This window comes from Perca fluviatilis, chromosome 11 (assembly GCF_010015445.1).
Source record: "Perca fluviatilis chromosome 11, GENO_Pfluv_1.0, whole genome shotgun sequence".
Lineage (NCBI taxonomy): Eukaryota > Metazoa > Chordata > Actinopteri > Perciformes > Percidae > Perca > Perca fluviatilis.
In genome coordinates, this window is record NC_053122.1 from 398,561 (window position 1) to 417,816 (window position 19,256).

Genomic DNA, 19,256 nt, shown 5'->3' on the forward strand with positions numbered 1-19,256 from the left:
ACCCGAGTCTCCTGAGTGAAATTCCGGTGTTTTACCCATCCGCCGTCCTTACCCAGCAATTTCCTCTTACATACCACTCGCTAAGTCTCATCCAACTGCGGCTCTTCCCAGTACGTTACACAAATACGCCGAAGGGTGCCTTTTTCGTCGCATCAGACGCTGAAGGACACTGACCAAACGTACTTATTTTACGAGTTCGGAATGAGAACGGGTTGGATAGAGAGGAGGGGCTTCAGATATAGAGGAGGGGGGCTTCAGATAGAGAGGAGGGGGGCTTCAGATAGACAGGAAGGGGACTTCAGATAGAGAGGAGGGGACTTCAGATAGAGAGGTGGGGGGGCTTCAGATAGAGAGGAGTGGGGGGACTTCAGATAGAGAGGAGTGGGGGGGGCTTCAGATAGAGAGGAGGGGGGCTTCTGATAGAGAGGAGGGGGGCTTAGAAGGAGGGGGAATAAAAAACATCAAACAAAAGGTTCATCATCTTTCATTTTTATTTTTGTTTTCATCACAAAACAAAGTCAGATGTTCAGTTTAATCTGCTAATTTTTTTATAGGAAAAAAATAATTCTGACAGTGTAGTAGAGGGTGACGGGTCACGGTATTCCCGCGGGAGTCCCGCAGTACGGGAGTCAATTTCACTGTTGGTAACGTGATAAGGACGGAATAGAGCATAGAAATTTACGGCAGTGGGACGGAGTCGGATATTAAATAAAAAAATGACGCTGCAATGCTGTGAGTGCGCCCAAAGATTGCGAGGCATTTCGTTTTATAAAAGAGAACAACTTACAACTCACAATACGTTTGTTGATTGGCTACTGCTAGCCACAGACAGCGATTCTTCTAAATTACCCTAAATCGATAAATATGTGTTTTGATTGTGAGAAGATCTCCGTTAGGAATTATGTAATGAAATCGCCTAGGCGTGCAGGTAATGCATGTTACCTAGGCCTGCAGGTAATGCATGTTACCTAGGCCTGCAGGTAATACATGTTACCTAGGCCTGCAGGTAATGCATGTTACCTAGGCCTGCAGGTAATGCATGTTACCTAGTCCTGCAGGTAATACATGTTACCTAGGCCTGCAGGTAATGCATGTTACCTAGGCCTGCAGGTAATGCATGTTACCTAGGCCTGCAGGTAATACATGTTACCTGAAGGCCTGCAGATAATGCATGTTATCTGGGCCTGCAGGTAATACATGTTACTTAGGCCTGCAGGTAATGCATGTATGGTGTAGCCTAAATTTCCAAGGCAACCTCAGTGATTTGACCGCAATTAACCGAACATGCTACAGGGTGGTAAAAGAGTCTGATAACTTTAGACAACATAGGGAACCAAATGGGATTCGGGAGTCTTTCTCTTGGGATTTTGCAGGACAGGATTTTTTTGGGGGGGTGGGGGCAGTCACCTGATGGGGATATGAGTATTTTCGTGGGCTCAGGATGGGATGGCAGTGACAATTGATTCCCTTGTCTCCCTCTACTATGTGACAATCAAATAAGCTGTTTTAGAAAATACCCAAACTGTTGTGTAATAAAGTGAAGTAATAAAGATTCTCTGCCTCAGCAACAGGAAGTTGATTCCTCTGCAGCCTCAGCGCTCTTGTTATGACCCTGAACAGGAAACTCAGATCAGAACATGATGGGTGAAGTGTGACTGGAACCACAGCTGAGATTAAAGGAAATACTCACAGCTGATTGGTCCAACAGTGACAGGAAGCTGATTGGCTACGGTGGCGGACCGAGCGCGTCGCCTGGAACAATTCTAAAGGGAATAAATCAAAACTTTATTGATACACAAAGGTACACAGAAACACAAGAAAGAGAGACACAAGATGACGTAAAAAGTACAAAAGCGACAAAAATGTTATCACGTGTACAAAGGTCTGACCCATTTTCAAAATGTTTCTATATCAGAAATTTGGGTTTCTTTCAAACAAATTGTCCACAAAAATAACATGGATGGTTCCCTACAACGCTCATACAAGTAAAATAAATGATCAGTTCACTACTTTCATTGAATTTGGTTTTATTAACATTGAAAAGCATTTGAAGAAAAAAATGTGACAGAAAAGTGACAAAAATGTCAAAAACAGTGACAAATATCAAACAAGTGACAAAAAAGTGACAAAAGAATGACAAAAATTTTGAAAAAAGTGACAAATGTAACAAAAAAAGCTTTAAAAATGTTGGGAAAAAAACCAAAAACTTCAAAAGGCTCAGAAAGAGTCGACAAACGTTGAAAAAGTGACAAAAACATCGGGAAAGCCACAAAAGTGTCAAAAAAGACGACCACGACATTGATAAAGGTTTTTTCTTTAAAATATTTACTCGGAAAATTAAAAAGTTGCAGGTTGACGACAAGACAACAAGACGAGGGTTAAACCTTTATTATATTTCTTGGCTTAATAATTAAAATAAGATGTTTTGGTCATCCAAGCACAGTGTGTGTGTGCGTGTGTTTATGTGTGTGTCTGTGTGTTTATGTGTGTGTCTGTGTGTGTGTGCGTGTGTGTGTGTGTGTGTCTGTATTTGTGTGTGTGTTTGTGTGTGTGTGCGTGTGTATGTGTTTGTGTGTGTCTCTGTGTGTGTGTGTGTATGTGTATGTGTGTAGGCCTTCTTCAGGCCAAGTGTGTTGAGCACTCACAGGGCTGCAGCGGCCTCTGTCCCGGTCACACAGGCTGATCTGGCAGTGCAGATAAACGTCCTCAAACGTCCCGTGGTAGAGGAACAGCAGCGCTGAGAAGCAAGCTCGCTGCGACACACCGCTTTCCGCCACCTTCACATGGCGAGGGTCAACTGGACACCTGGTGAGGAGAGCCAATCACAAAGCAGCGCATGTTCTGTTCACATGTGTGCAACACAGCTGCTTTTATTAGTCAGGTTCATAGACTGTTAATATTAATGGCCAAAACATCCAGTTCGGCGAAGTGCTGCAAATGCGGAAGTACCTTAAACCTGCATTCTATTTAGTTCAATTCAGTTCAATTTTATTTATAGTATCAAATCATAACACAAGTTATCTCGAGACACTTTACAGATAGAGTAGGTCTAGACCACACTCTATAATTTACAAAGCCCCAACAATTCCAGTAATTCCCCCAAGAGCAAGCATTAGCAGTGGCTGTTGCGACAGTGGCGAGGAAAAACTCCCTTTCAGGAAGAAACCTCGGCAGACCCAGACTCTTGGTAGGCGGTGTCTGACGGGGCTGGTTATAATTAATAGTCATAACTAGAAATTTCCGAAGGAAATTTTGACAGTGTGCCTACTATTTGGTGCACATCCAAATAACACTAGCTAACAGTAAATCTGCTGTTTGATACGGCCAACAGTAAAGGGTCTCCGTGAAAGGAGGTTTATGTGTCAGAAATTATCTTCAATGGGTTAAACATGTGCATTTAATGATAATTATACCTGTTAAGTTTGTTCTGTAATTCAAAAATGGTGGGTCCAAAAGGCAAAAATATTACCATCACAAGAGAGATAAAGGTCTGGCGAATGCATTGATGTGGTTTTTATGTTTGTGGTGTCAAATATATGCGACACAGAGCAGGTAACAAACAGGGAACTGTACTCGTCTTTCCAGATATTTCTTTTCATTGTTTCTATCGGCAGTTGGTATAAACAGAGCCAACATTTCATATATTGTGACCAACCATGATGTATGAAGAGTGAAAACTATAGGGGAGAGAGCTATTTGTTTGGAAAAATTTCAGAGAATCCTACTGCAGATCCCCACTCTATCCTCCCCTCTAACTCTCAACATTCCTTCCCCATACACACACATTGGAAAAACTGAAACGGAAGTGGACGATACATAAACTGTGATTTGTTAGAAACCGTGCTGGATATCAGAATTCCCATACAGCCCAATAAAGGCCATAGTCTTGTCTTCGGTTTAAACCTTTAATTATTTTTCTACATTAAAGTATGGCGATACAGCATGGCCCCAAAGAGAGATTGTTTTGAGCAATGTTAAGCGATTTCCCAAAGACTTCCTATTAAAGTATATGGGAAATGTTGCTGCATTTGTTTTGGCGATATCGTGAAAATCGTGCGACAAACCTCTTAGAAAAGTCAAAGCACACCATTCCCGGTCATTACACACGTTTTGATGTATTTTGTGTGCACGTGTTGGCAACGCTCCGTGACTAGTAGCGGGACAAAAATGTGGCGGAATAACTATGCAGGATAATAGTCATTCTGCCGATTGCTGCTATTGCAGCACATCGGCACACTGAATAAAGATAATGGAACAGTGACTACAATGGTAGTCGTAGTAGTTCATGGTGTAGCAGGGCACAGCAGGGATGCAGCGTGGCACATATCTGAATTCCTGCAGGGGGAGACTCCTTAAACCTGCATTATATCTGAATTCCTGCAGGGGGAGACGGCTTAAACCTGCATTCTATCTGAATTCCAGCAGGAGGAGACTCCTTAAACCTGCTTTATATCTGAATTCCTGCAGGGGGAGACTCCTTAAACCTGCATTATATCTGAATTCCTGCAGGGGGAGACTCCTTAAACCTGCATTATATCTGAATTCAAGCAGGGTGAGACTCCTTAAACCTGCATTATATCTGAATTCCAGCAGGGGGGGACACCTTAAACCTGTATTCTATCTGAATTCCAGCAGGGGGGGACACCTTAAAGCTGTATTATATCTGAATTCCAGCAGGGGGAGACACCTTAAACCTGCATTCTATCTGACTGGTCATGTCTTTTTTCCCAAGATGGCGCCTGCCTGTATACCGAACAGTACAGTCTTTATAAACTGTCTTTTTAATAAACTGTCTGTACACTTACAAAGTTCTCAATGCTTCGGTTTACATGTAGGGACCCTCATTATGCTACCGTTGAAGTGTGCTGCTATGTTGAGCCTTGTTAGTGGTATAAAATAGCGATTTATTTTTATTCTACCAGTGCCCCAAAGACCAGCATTATAAGATAATCAGTGGTTTGCGCTAGCTTGTTTCAAGCTCGAGACATATTCGATTAGCATGAAAACAAATCCCAGAGAACGGTCGAGAGTGAGCTGAGTTTTATTGAATCTGGTCACCTGTTCTGGATCAGGACATATCTGGCAGGATCATCGGCGTTGGGCGAGTTTGTGATGTAGCAGTGCTCCAGAAGCAGCACAAAGCTGTTGTTGTCGTAGTTTTCCACAGAAACACCGACGTGCAGGGCGGCGCCCAGCGGCAGGCTGACCGGGCCAGCGGGGAACGGCTTGCTGTAGTCCGGCCTCTCGTACAGAGTCATCCGCGCCCTGGTGGGGTCACCTGAACGCACCACGCCAACTCTACGACTGCAGAAAGACGAGACACGTTAAGAGAAGACACACAGGTGAACTGAAGTAACTCGACTCTCACAACATAGACTATGAAACTGAATCCCTTCATATCATCTTAAATCAGTGTTTCTCAAATGGGGGTATGTGTCCCCCTAGGGGTAATTTGGAGGACTGCAGGGGGTATGTGAGATATTTAAAGGTCCCATGGCATGAAAACTTAAACATTTGTGGCTTTTTCTTTAATGTTTTGGTCGTTTTTGGACCTGTATTAACATATCTGTGACTGAAAAATCAAAAATATTAAAGATACCATGGCATGAAAATTCCACTTTATGACATTTTTTAACATTAATGTGAGCTCCCCCAGCCTGCCTATGGTCCCCCAGAGGCTAGAAATGGTGATAGGTGTAAACCGAGCCCTGGGTATCCTGCTCTGCCTCCCCTTTCTCTGCTTTGCCCGCCCAGAGAATTTGGCCCGCCCATGAGAAAGAGACATCATGGCTTTCAAACGAGCAAAGTGGCAGTTGGTCAAGGCCACATCCCCACCCTCCACATTGCCCCCCCTCTCTCCTCCTCAATAGCATTTAAAGCTACAGACACAGAAATGGCACATCCTAAGGAAAGCTCATTGTGGGACTGGCTATAGTGGCTGTAATTCTGCACCAAGGCTGAATTTCAGAAAAGAGACTTCAGATACAGTATTAGGGGACCACTAAGGCCTATATAAAAAATACTTCAGATACAGCATTAGGGGACCACTAAGGCCTATATAAAGAGACTTCAGATACAGTATTAGGGGACCACTAAGGTCTATATAAAAGAGACTTCAGATACAGTATTAGGGGACCTCTAAGGCCTATATAAGAGACTTCAGATACAGTATTAGGGGACCACTAAGGCCTATATAAAACCATCCAAAAAGCAGCATGTCATAGGACCTTTAACAAAATGTTTAATAGTTACAAGGCTGTTGTCCAGAACATTGTTTTCTTTGGTCATCTTTTCTTTTACCAAAAATGTGACATTTGTGTTGCCTTCTTTGGACCTATTCTTGCCTTCCTTTCTTCTTTCTACCATCTTTTTCCAAGGTTTTGTCATTTCAATGTTGTCCAGGTACAAAGCTGTTGTTTAGTAAATCTATTGCTGACATCGCTGTATTCTTCCTCTTTATAGAGGCTTTTCTTTTTCTACCAAAAATGATTAGTGCTGGTCAAGAGGTATATGGCTTAAAGTGATGGTTCGGAGTAATTTCACCCTAGGGTCCTTTGCACCATGATCTCGAGCCAAACACCCCCCCAGAAGCTTTTTTCACCTGGGTCGAACATTGGGAGCGTTAGCGTAGCGTAGCGTTATCAGCTGAATAGCTTAGCGCAGAGGCTAATGGATCCGAAGTGTCTCTTAACATTACCCCACTAATAATGCCCGAAATGATACCAAACGTCTACAGTAGTACAAATAGGTTATGCACTCATAAAACGATGGATTGTAAAGTCTGTAAGTACACCAGAAGTTTATGTAAATAACACTTGCCTGCTGGCTTCTGCTCTCTGCTGCTGCTGCTGCTCTTACTACCGGGCAGTTAGAGTGCTTAGGGACATCTACAAATTACAACACCGAAAAGAGATGCAACAAAAATATTTATTAATTTAATGATTAAATAAGGTAATGTCTCCAAACTTACCTCAAGTATTACTTGTCTCCTGCTAGTTATACTACAGCACTTACTTTAAAAAATAAGTTAAATAAAAAAATATTTTTGTTGCATCTCTTTCGGTGTTGTAATTTGTAGATGTCCCTAAGCACCCGCTTTAATAAGCAGCAACAACAACAGCAGAGAGCAGAAGCCAGCAGGCAAGTGTTATTTACATAAACTTCTGGTGTACTTACAAACTTTACAATCCATCGTTTTATGAGTGCATAACCTATATATACCAGTGTAGACCTTTGGTATCATTTCGGGCATTATTAGTGGGGTAATGTTAAGAGACACTTCGGATCCATTAGCCTCTGCGCTAAGCTATTCAGCGGCTAACGCTACTCTACGCTAACTCTCCCAATGTTAGACCCAGGTGAAAAAAGCTTCTGGGGGGGTGTTTGGCTCGATGTCATTGTGCAAAGGACCCTAGGGTGAAATTACTCCGAACCATCACTTTAAAGAAACAATTCAAAAGGGGTACCTTATTGAAAAAAGTTTGAGAACCACTGTCTTAAATTACCAATATTTTACCCATTGATAATGATAAAATGAAGGTACTCCAATGGGATTTTAAGGGTTTCCTTAAAGGATTTCGGTATATGAACTCTACTGAACTGCGGATAAGTGGGGTCATCCCCACTTTGGCCACTCACCCACTTCTATACACATTACATACTTATCATTCCAATATGCATTACTTTTTGCACTTTACATCCCACTCCATGTGTACTTGTCTTGATATTATGTCTTATTTGTATAGTTGTATTTTTGTATATTATGTTGATATGTGCCTATATGTATATTATTGTCTCTATTGTACAGTATGTTACTAATACGTGTCTATTTGTTGAATTATAGAGTTATCACCTACCAAAGTCAAAATCCTTGTGTATGTAAGAATACGTGGCCAATAAATCTGATTCTGATTCTGATGAAGACATTTTAAAGGATTATCTGCAGTTTCAAAGCTTCTTAAGGAGGTTAACAAAAGTTCTAATTGAAGATATGACTCACGGCAGCTGGTATCGAATGGCGGTGTCGAGACTGGTGATGTCATCGAGCGGGAAGACGCAGGAGAACGGGATGCTCATCGGGACGGAGAGCAGGTCGTTGGACCAATCAGACGGGTACACGAACAAAATGTTGGAGTATGTAATGTGGGAGCCGTTTGTCTGCAACAAATAAAAACAGATTAAAGGCAACATGATGAAATCAGTGAAAAACTACTTAATCTGATTTGTTCTGTCAACAAGATAAAACGTCTGAAAACAGCTAAATGCTAACAACAGGATGCTATCATGCTGATGTTTTGCAGGTGTAGGGCCCTATCTTGCACCCGGTACAGCGCAAAGCCCGACACAAGTGTCTTTGCTAGTTTAAGACCGTCCAGCGCCCACGTCATTTAAACAGCAAATGCACCTGCGCCCATCTGTGGCCCATGGGCGTGCTGGTCTTACAGGGAGATGTGTTCAGATGCATTCTGGGCGTGCTGATCTTACAGGGAGGTGTGTTCAGATGCATTCTGGGCATGCTGGTCTTACAGGGAGGTGTGTTCAGGTGCATTCTGGGCGTGCTGGTCTTACAGGGAGGTGTGTTCAGGTGCATTCTGGGCGTATTGCTATCTTGAGGCAGCAGGAAGTGATCGCGCCATTGACCAACAAAATCCTGGTCTAAAGTCAATAACGCAGCATTTCATTGTTATTTTAACAGCACATTAGTGAAATGCTCCTAGGCTTATGCACAGCGTACACACACTATGCTTGTTACACACACAGGGACACACAGAAGCACACACATGCAGAAGATTACAAATAAAAATATTACGGTTCAAATCTACCATCATAATAGCAATGCTCCAAGGTCCAAATGCGCCTGGCTTTTAAAGGGAATGGGAGATGATCTCTGATTGGTTGACTGCATGTTACGCCCAAAACACACCTATGATTAATGAAGACACTAAGTACAACCCGCCAAACTAGCAAAAGTGGATTTGGACATGCCCTAAACACACCTGCGCCAAGCGCTTCATGCCGTACGCTCAGATCGTGAAAATAGGATAGTGTTTATCACCATCTTATATCAGAAACTACTAAAACAGAGAGAATACCATCAGGTGGACACAAACACAAGACTCGAAGAATTCCTAAAGAATCATATTGTTGATCTGTAACTGCTGGATGTGGAAGTAGGCAGTTGTTTGCTTACAAGTTATCCATACATATACATATATTTATAAGCTGATAACGTATCAGAAGTTGTGTGAAAAGCTTGTTGTGCTGCCCCTAAGTGGACAAAGAAATAAAATGATAATGCAGCTTGAACCAAACATAAAATATAGAGGGCCTACAATTGAACCCTGAGGAACCCCATGAGTAATTATTGACTATTATCATCAATTGGATGATCATGTTGCTCTGTGTCTGCTGAATGTGGAAGCAGTTGCTCGCTAACATTAGCCACATGTTATAAGAAGATAATATACCAGGTCTGTCAGTTTATTGTGGAGTTCTTTCACCCCCTAGTGGTCAAAACATTTTAAATATCCAGATATGAGCTGGGTCAGATATGGTGGACATTCTGAGACGTCTAACCAAACCATAGACTGTGAATATTAATGGACAAAGCATGTGTGATGTCACCCATTGGTTTGTGGAGATCTGCTATCAGTCGTTGAGTTTGCCGTTACGGGCGCAGCCATCCTGGTTGCGGATGTGATGATTTTAGACGAGAGGGAGGAGTGAGGGAGGAGCCTTACACTTTATGTTATGTTATACACTTTCACTGTCAATCACATCGTAGCCACGCCATAAAACACCCCCTGCTTTATCGCCAATTTTAAAATCAATGAGACCATAATTTAAAAAATTAACATCATTCTGTGTTGCAGAAGACTTCAAACTAGCGATTGAGACCATAAACTCATTATGAAAATGTTTACTAAGGTAATAAATCAAGTGAGAAGTGGGTCACTTTCTAATAGACTTCTACAGAAACAGACTTCCTTTTAGCAACGGCACGTGTCTCCCCCTGCTGGAATTCAGATAGAATGCAGGTTTAAGGAGTCTCTCGGCACTTCCGCATTTGCTGCACTTCGCCGTACCTGATGCTTTGTCCATTCATATTATACAGTCTATGAACCAAACTCACCTCTACCACGTTTCCACAGATACCCTTCCTTCGCTGCACCAGGTACCACATCGCCTCCTGCTGGTCGACCTGCTGGTGGCAGCGCGGGTCGATCATGTGAGCAGAGGAGGCGTCCAGCCCTCGTTCCTCCAACAGCCTCTTCTGGACTGTCAGACGCAGGTGATCCTGTCCACACACCAACTCCGGCTCTGGAAAACCACTAAGTTCATCTGGAACACAAGATGAAACACATTAGGGCACAATACAGCAGGAACAAGGCATATTGGGTATTTGATAGTTTAGAGAGGCAAAGTCTCTCCCCTTCCGGTGGATCACCATGGCACTTTATTTCAGTAATACACTGAACAAAATTATTAAGCCAACACTTTTGTTTTTGCCCCCATTTTTCATGAGCTGAATTCAAAGATCTAAGACTTTTTCTACGTACACAAAAGGCTTATTTCTCTCAAATATTGTTCACAAATCTGTCTAAATCTGTTAGTTAGCACTTCTGTTATGGTTAGGGTTCCTCCCTCTCTCTCTCTCTCTCTCTCTCTCTCTCTCTCTCTCGACCTAACCATAACCCTGAATGCAATTTGTCTTTGTAACTGACTTGAGTGGGCAAATACTCACATTCAATGGTGTCTGGCACTTTGGAGAGGTGTTCTCTTCACGGATGAACCCTAAACCTAACACCAGATAATTCACTGTCTGTGTTGCGAGTCGCAGAGGAACAACAACACAGTTGCTTGGCGGTCATTCTCTGCGCAAATGTGAATCACTAAAGTAGCTAGATATGTGAAACGAAAGCAAATTTAATCTCCACTCTCTCAGTGTGTTGGTAAGCCTGCCCCTGAAGCTGTAATGCTGCTTCAGCAGACTCTGTAGCAGATGTTAACGTTACGGTAACTACAGACCATGAGCCAGATGAGGCTGATGCTTTACAGGGGTGTCTAACTCAGTTTCCCACAGGGCCACACTGGAAAATGAGAATCACACCAAGGGCCAGTCAGGTAGAGTTTATTGACATTTTATTTAAGAGAAAAAGTCAAATATTTTGACTGTATTATTGCATCATATACTGTAGTCTTCTCACTTACATTTTGGGCCTCATAAAGCCCCAAAAACGTCTGGCAAAAAAGTTCCTCAGCCAGCGACAAATATGTTGGAAAAAGCACCAAAAAAGTTGGAAAACGTCACAGAAAAAAAGAGTCAAAGTTGTCATTGAGTAAAGCGTCAAAAACTTCAGAAAAAGTGGCAAAACAGTTAGTAAAGCATCAAAAATGTAAAAAAAAAAAAGTGCATAAAGCATTGAAAAAAAGTGCATAAACTGCTGGAAAAGGTGTCAAAAATTCAAAACTAGGTGGGCCTAAATTTATTGTCAACCTAAATTGAAATGTGGGCAGGATCAAAACCTGCGAGGGGCTGGATTTGGCATGCGGGCCTCGAGTTTTACACATGTGCTTTACGCGGTAATATTACAAAAACCCATGGGGTTGTCGCTCTGGGAAGGGCGAGTCTAATGCTGGGAGGGAAAACATTACTAGACTACACCACTGGACAAAACTAAATGTCACTAACCAGAACAGATGACTCCAGCATCTTCCCCATGGTTGCAGTTATGAGTGCCAAACCCTGTATGTTCACATTCCGATAGCAAAGACTCATTGCCTTTACAGGCAACATTATCCATCCAGATCGGTCCGGTGCCTTGTCCAAAGGAGGCAGACCCAGTTGCTGACTGGACAGGGCCACATCTCAGCTGTCGGCAGACCACCTTGGCGTCGTTTGTATCCCATAAATCATCACACACTGTTCCCCACTGGTTGTTATGGAGGATTTCCAGTCTACCGTTGCATGGTGTGTTACCATCTACCAACCTCAGCCGAGGAGCTACACATTAAAACAGTTAAAAACAGAGCAACAGTGAACAGATTGTCCCCACAGATACAGTTAAAGGGGAACTATGCAGTTTCTTTACCGTGATTTACATTAACTGAACAGCTTTGGAGTCATTGGAGTGGTTATATGATAGACTGACCAAGCGAGGAGTCAGACACGAGTAAACATAGGAGCTGCCAAATATCTATTCTGAAGCTGTAGGGGGAGCTCTATAGAGAAACCTGCCAGTAAAAATTCAGAAAACAGCTAAGAAATGGCCAAAACTGCATAGCACCCCTTTAACAAGACAAGAAACATCATTTCATACATTATGTTTTTTAAATCAGAAGTTATTTTGAATTGGATAATGAATCTGTGATACAGATGTCTATTAAAGTTTCCCCCGCCACTGGCAACTAAATGCAATTGCTGTTAGGGGGAAATCTGTAAAGTGTCCTGAGACAACTTATGTTATGATTTGGCTCACTAGCCTAAATGAAATTGAATTGAATTACAAATACTACTTCCTTAAGGGCTCATGAAATGTCAACAATAAGATCTAAAAAGAAAGGAAATAAAGTGAAGAATTCAGGAATTCCATGAAGATAGGGTTAGAATGAGTTTGTTGTGTGTTTATGTGTGATATGTCACAATTTTTTTGTTCTATCGACTGCCCAAGAATAATTTCTCATACAGGAGACAATAAAGGCGTATCTTATCTTATCTTTAGGGACCCATGGATTCCACTTGAAGGACCTCTTGAAAGGATCTCAAGGGATCTGTGGGAACCTCTAGAACCGTTTGTACTCCCCTTACGATATACAACAACCTATTACTCTGAAGGACCCCTAGAACTTCTTAAGGGACTTATGTAATACCCTGGGACTTGTGAGAACCCATGAAGAACATGTGGAAACTGTCGCCTAAATGCTTTCTCTTGACGGGAATTGTTATATTATGTTATTGATTTATAGTATGGTCTAGACCTACTGTATCTGTAAAATGTCCTGAGATAACTCCTGTTATGATTTGACACTATAAATAAAATGTAATGACTAGAAACTTTTTAGGACCAGTTGAACTCCCTGAATGACCATACGACCTGTAGAATCTCTTTAGAGACCCAACGTAATCTCTACTACCTCTTTGACAACCCATTGGTAGAAACTTTAAGAATGTGAAAATTCTTTACGAATGTCTGGGTCAAGAGCAGCCTACCATCAGAATTCAGGAAGGAAGTTCTTGAACCTCTTTAGGACATGTGGAACTCTCCAAAAAGCCCCATGTAGCCCCATCTGACAAGCCAGACCCACATCCAGAAGTTGGGTCTGGGAACTCACCATTGGCAGGGCTCAATCCGAGGGGCGGGATAAACGGTTATCTTTCAAATTCTCTCTGCACGCAATAGGATAGAGCTACAACCAACCAGAGCTACGAAGAAGGTAATGGAGCTAGTTGATAGAAAACTTCAGTGCCAATCTTTCTTCTTTTCTCAAAGAAAAGCTTAACTCCAAGTCTTCCAGAGTGGCAGCCAAAGCCGATTCCAAAGACAGCTGTTCTCCAGCAGCAGCAGCCATCTTCTTTGTTTTCAAGTAGCAGGGAATTCACCCGGAACTGTCGCAACTCTTCCGTTATGTTAAGCCCTGCCCACCAACTCTATACACGATGTGATTGGCCTGACTAGAGTTTGGTTTTTCCAGCTCGCAAGCCAACGGAGAGTTGCTAGACCACCCTGGCTGCAAATCACATTTGCGGCCGATAGGGTGGGTCTAGATTTCTAGGCTACCATATAACATTAATGACCTGACACCCCTGGATATCATGTTTCCCGATCCCTACAGTGGATGAGTGAAATGTGTGTGTTTCATGATCACTCACCTGGCTGCCCACACCTCCAGTTGATCTTGTCGTCACTCACACAGGTCTCACCTTCAGCGCAGGTATTACACACCATGGTGTTGACATCTGATTAGGCGCAGAGAACAACAAAGTTCACTAGAGATTCTGATGGTAACAAAACTCTAAAGGATCCTGTAGGACATGATCTTTATTTTGGCTCACATGAGTAATATAATATCAGTGTTTGTCCTATAATTGTACAGGCTTAGTAGGCCAAGGTCCCGCCAGGCCAATGCGATCCCCAGGCCATTTTTTTTAATGCCCGAAATAATGCCAAATATCCATTGTGCTTCCCCTATATTCATTCTAAAGCTGCACACCGCCGTGTGTCCATGAAGAAGGCAACTGTCTGTGGTTAGTTCACGACTGTAACAGCAGGACAGTCGAGCGTGTTAGCTAAACTGCTAAAGTCAGTTCAACAGGTGAAGTTAAGATAACATTGTCATAATGGTAGCCTACCAGTAGTCTTGCACTGTCAGACCTATCTCCATTACGATGACTTTTTTGTGTTTTTTTGTTTTAAAACAGATCTGTGATGCCGTTTTGTCCTCATTATTCTCTGTGAAGTTTGCAGGAAGTGATGTAGTGTAGCTTTTTTTAATGTGGAGTTAGCACTGCGCCAGACTCCGTTTGAAATATAGCCTTTAATATGCAGCATTGCTTGTAAGGAAATAACAGGAGTAAAAGGCCAATCAACTTTAAAAGTGACATATTTCCTTTTTACATACGTGTGTTATTCACCAGGCTAAAGCAGTCATCCTAGGGAAAACACTGAAGATCCAACTCAGGTCCTGGTGATATCATCTTAAAGTAAAATAAAAAGGATTCCACTAAATGTTGGAGTGTTCCCTTTACTTTAGCAGTTAAGGCCTCTGGATCAGGATCCTAGTATTTGACTCCCCCTCAACTCGACACTAGAGGGTGACACGGGAATCAATTGACGCTCCCATCCCATCCTGAGCCAATGAAAATACTCCCGTCATATGCCAATCAAGTGACTGCCCCCTCCCAAAATAATCCTATCCTGCAAAATTCCAAGAGAAAGACTCCCGAATCCCGTCCTGCTCCCGTTTCGTTCCCTATGTTGTCTAAAGTTATCAGACTCTGTTACCACCCTGTAGAATGTTCGGTTAATCGCGGTCAAATCACTGAGGTTGCCTTGGAAATTTAGGCTACACCATACATGCATTACCTGCAGGCCTAGGTAACATGCATTACCTGCAGGCCTAGATAACATGCCTTACCTGCAGGCCTAGGTAACATGCCTTAGCTGCAGGCCTAGGCCTCATTACGTAAATCCTAACGGAGAGCTTCTCACACTCAAAATACACATTTATCGATTTAGGTTAGCTTAGAAGAATCACTGCCTTCTGCATACTAAGTAGCCTAGGAATGCCTTGCAATCTTTGGGCGCACTCACTGCATTGCAGCGTCATGTTTTTTATTTAATCTCCTGCTCCGTCCTGCTCCTGCCCGCTGCCGTAGATTTCTATGCTCTATTCCATCCCTATCACGTTACCAACAGTGAAATTGACTCCTATACCGCGGGACTCCAGCAGGAATACCATGACCGGCGGGAGTCCCAAAAAGTTGTCACCCTTGACTCTACACAGTATAACTCCATAAAATGAAAGCTTGTTCCTTACCTGCACAGTAAGCTAGCCGACACAAGTTTGGGCTTACAAATTTGTAGACATAGTAGTTTCTTGGACATGCTTTCACGTGGATGAAGTTGGAGTGAAACTGGCAGCAGCCTCCCTCCCAGCTGCCACAAACCTCCGCCCGTACGATGCCCTCATACTCCAGTGGGTGGGGAGATCGCATCCATAGCGGAGCATCGGTCCCACACATATGACTCTCAATGCACCTCTCTGGCATCCGAACACTGCTGTTACCGATGAAGAGGCGGTACCAGCCCTGCCAATCTGTACGGCTGTCACAGGCCACAGACTCTGGGTGCCTGAAGTCTGTGGCTCGCCATGCATCTTGTAATGGAGTGTAGTGCTGACATGGGTCAATGCATTGAGATGTGCCATTCACCTGGAGGCAGCTCTGACCGAAAGGGCACTGTGTGCTCCCGCAGGCAAACGTCACTGAGCGGGATGTGGTTTTGGTGTGACGTTGTAGATTAGGCATCACCAGACACGAAAAAGAGCCTCGGGTGTTTTCGCAGAGTTGTCCAGGACCGCAGGAAGGATTGGGCAGTGAACACTCATCGATGTCCACGCAGCCCTGCAGTGGTGACCAGCGGAAGCCTTGGCCACAGCAGTCATCATTGCAAGTGGTTTTGTTGTAGCAGGTGAAGCCATCTCCCACCACACCGTCCTCACAGCGACAGGACACGCCCACAGTCTCGACACTGTTGTCGTGGAGGGAGGCATGGCATTGAGCCAGACTATGACAGGCCTCACAGCTGGTGGCTACAGACCCTGACGATAAGCAAGGTTTAAAACAGCGTTAGCTAACATTATAGCATTCTCCTTATGTAACTAATATTTGCAAATATTGTGGCACTAAATCTCCCATCAGCTATCCAATATAATCAGCTACAGTATATACCATATTGAGTTGGGTTTTGGCATCATATTAGGCAGAAACATGGCAGACGAAAGTACCATATTGGCCCAAATATAAGACCGAGATTTTTTCCCTGGGAATAAAAAAAGTGGGGTTGTCTTATATTCAGAGTCTAGACTTTCAAACAGCAGAGGGCGACATATAGCGAGCCAGCCAGCAGCGAGCAAGAAGAGAAATACATTTCAATTAGCCAGTAGTGTAATGTAACTAAGTATATTTACTCCAGGACTGTACTTCAGTCTAAGTGTTGAGGTACTTGTACTTTACTTACTTGTTTTCTTTTCATGCCACTTTCTACTTCTACTCCGCTACATTTCAGAGAGAAATATTGGACTTTTTACTCAACTACATTCATCTGTTACAGCTTTAGTTACTAGTTACTTTACACATTAAGATGTCTGCACACAAAACACATGAGGTTTACAAAATCTGATGTTTTATTCTAAATGAAACTAGCCAACAATATAACAGCCTACATGTCCAGCTGAGATGATTAGGGGGGGAAGTAGAACCAGTGTTATTGCTCCAGTGGACTCACATGTGGACTCACCTGTGGACTCCCTTGTAAACTCACCTGTGCTCTGAGCTGAACAAGCAGCCATGAGAAGCAGCAGCAGACCGATGATCCTTTGGAACATTTTTAATCACCAAAAAACTGTTGGAGAGAGAAAATTTAGTTTTTGTACAATATATTGCAAGTCAATTATACTGATTAATATTACAGATATAGTTGATGAAACTAATTACAGATAGTAAAGTAACTTAAAGGTCTCATATTCTGCTCATGTTGACATGCTAACAAATGCTAACATATTCTAACATGCTAAAACATGCTAACAAGTTTTACAGCAGCACAAACTATTGATCTGACAACTGAATCAACACAAACTGAACATATTTGAGTATTAGGGCCAGGCATGAAGAAAAACAAGTGGAGGAAGACTTTTTATTCATTTTTGCTCCCTAAAAACAAAGTCAAAATGTTAAAGGACAATTCTGGCGTAAAATGAATCTAGGGGTTAATGACATATGTGTACAGAGTTGGTTAGCTGCTAACGCTAGCTTTCAGGGCAGAGGGTAAATCTCTATTTCTACACTGCTAACAAGGCTCAAAATATCACCACACTTCCACTGTAGCATAATGATGGTCCCTACATGTAAAACGAAGCATTGAGAACTTTGTTAGTGTACAGACAGTTTATTACAAAGATAGATTATAAAGAAGTAGCATTCATGTTTACATAAGGGCGGCATCTTGGGAAAACAGTCATGACCACTCGAGCGACGAACACCGTGCAACCAGTAACCAGTAACACAGCTCCAACACAGCGTTTGTGATTTGGAAAAGAAGAATGAGGTTGAGTTCAGTGCGCTTGCGGCTTACAACTTACTTACTACTTACAAAGATACATAACAGCTACACGTGTATGCACTATACAGGATTTACTTATACTTTATCGACAGGAATTGATAGGTCAAACTGCAAAAAGTCTATAAACAAATCCTGTCTTTTAGATTTCACACAATGGTTAAAGTTACTCAGGCTTAGTAAAACCAAAATGAATTAAACTGCCTTTTTTATTTTTGCCATGGCTATATGATGCTAACTGCAGAATGGATTTCAAGGACTTTGCTTGCAATTAATGGTCCCCAAAGTTTATATTTTTTTCTACGAATCTTTGAGTTAACAGTTAACCCTAACCACTAAACATGAGTTGAATTTGTAGCGCCGCCACACCTTGATGGTCATGACAAGAATAGCATGTATAGTTATCTTTATTCAAGTGAATTAGGTTTAAATCGGCGTCATCCATGAATGATATTATTGCAATTTTACACATAATAATCCACGATGATCACAATACACAAAACTGAAATTGCATGTCAAAATGACACATTGTCAGGCGCCCATGTCTTATTAAGGGGAGCTGTAGTTCGCACCCTGAGTAAAACAACAAAGGTGGATAGGATACGTGACACATGGGACACAATGTCACACATAAGACACGATCCCCGGTCTCCTGGGTGAAAGTCCTGTGTTTGACCCATCCTCCCCCCCGACCAACCTTCCTACGCGGCTTTCATAGTACTTTCTACGGCGTCAATTCATACACAATCGCAAGGTAATGTAAGTCAATGGAGGCCAAACAGTGTTGATGAACACGCTAAAAAGCGAGTATGCATCTTGATAACGTGCCAATAATGGCATACATACGCTACTTCATGAGATCAATCTGGCAGCACAAACTATTGATCTGACAAGTGAATCAACACAAACTGAACATCATGACTTTATGAAGGAGGATTTATTACATACGGAAGAGTATTAGGGCCAGGCATGAAGAAAAAAGTGGAGGAAGACTTTTTATTTATTTTTGCTTCCCAAAAACAAAGTCAAAATGTTAAGAATTTTGCAGCTTTAATCTCAACATTTCAAATTTAGTCTCGAAATGGAAAGCAGAAAATCTTCCTCCTCTCATTTTTGTTACCTTATGTCTTGCTCCAATACTTTTCTGACATTACAGGACTGATTTAGTTTTAGAGAGGCATTCCTAATAATCTGTGTCTGTGTCACAAGTTACAATTAAAGATTACCTTTCTCGTGGAGTTTCCTTCTTCAGGTTTACAGACTTCAGGCAGTCTTAGATCCTCAGTACTGATAACATATTTCTGGGAAAGCTCTTCTTAACTGCAGCTTTGTCAATCATTAGTGACTGTTGCTGGAAAGCCATAAATTAAGAGCACTGCGTCACACTAACAATAATGTCTGTGGATTAAAAATGCTTTA

The 19,256-nt window shown here is 42.3% G+C and overlaps 1 protein-coding gene across 3 annotated transcripts; it reads right to left on the reverse strand.

The window, feature by feature from the left end:
• Positions 1-473: 473 nt before the first annotated feature.
• LOC120568379 (uromodulin-like) lies at positions 474-19,141 on the reverse strand. 3 transcript variants are annotated; one of them, XM_039815872.1, is made up of 11 exons: positions 19,064-19,141; positions 17,043-17,123; positions 15,538-16,320; positions 13,871-13,957; positions 11,693-12,004; positions 10,133-10,341; positions 8,000-8,157; positions 5,059-5,304; positions 2,646-2,805; positions 1,691-1,763; positions 474-1,612 (listed from the first exon to the last, which is right to left on the reverse strand). In XM_039815872.1, the coding sequence occupies exons 2-11, from the start codon at positions 17,104-17,106 to the stop codon at positions 1,605-1,607; spliced, it is 2,100 nt and encodes a 699-aa protein (XP_039671806.1). In that variant the 5' UTR covers positions 17,107-17,123; positions 19,064-19,141; the 3' UTR covers positions 474-1,604. The 3 variants fall into 3 exon arrangements, with proteins under 3 accessions (XP_039671806.1, XP_039671808.1, XP_039671807.1); XM_039815874.1 differs by lacking the exon at positions 15,538-16,320; XM_039815873.1 differs by lacking the exon at positions 15,538-16,320 and having other exon boundaries at positions 17,019-17,123.
• Between the last annotated feature and the right edge of the window lie 115 nt (positions 19,142-19,256).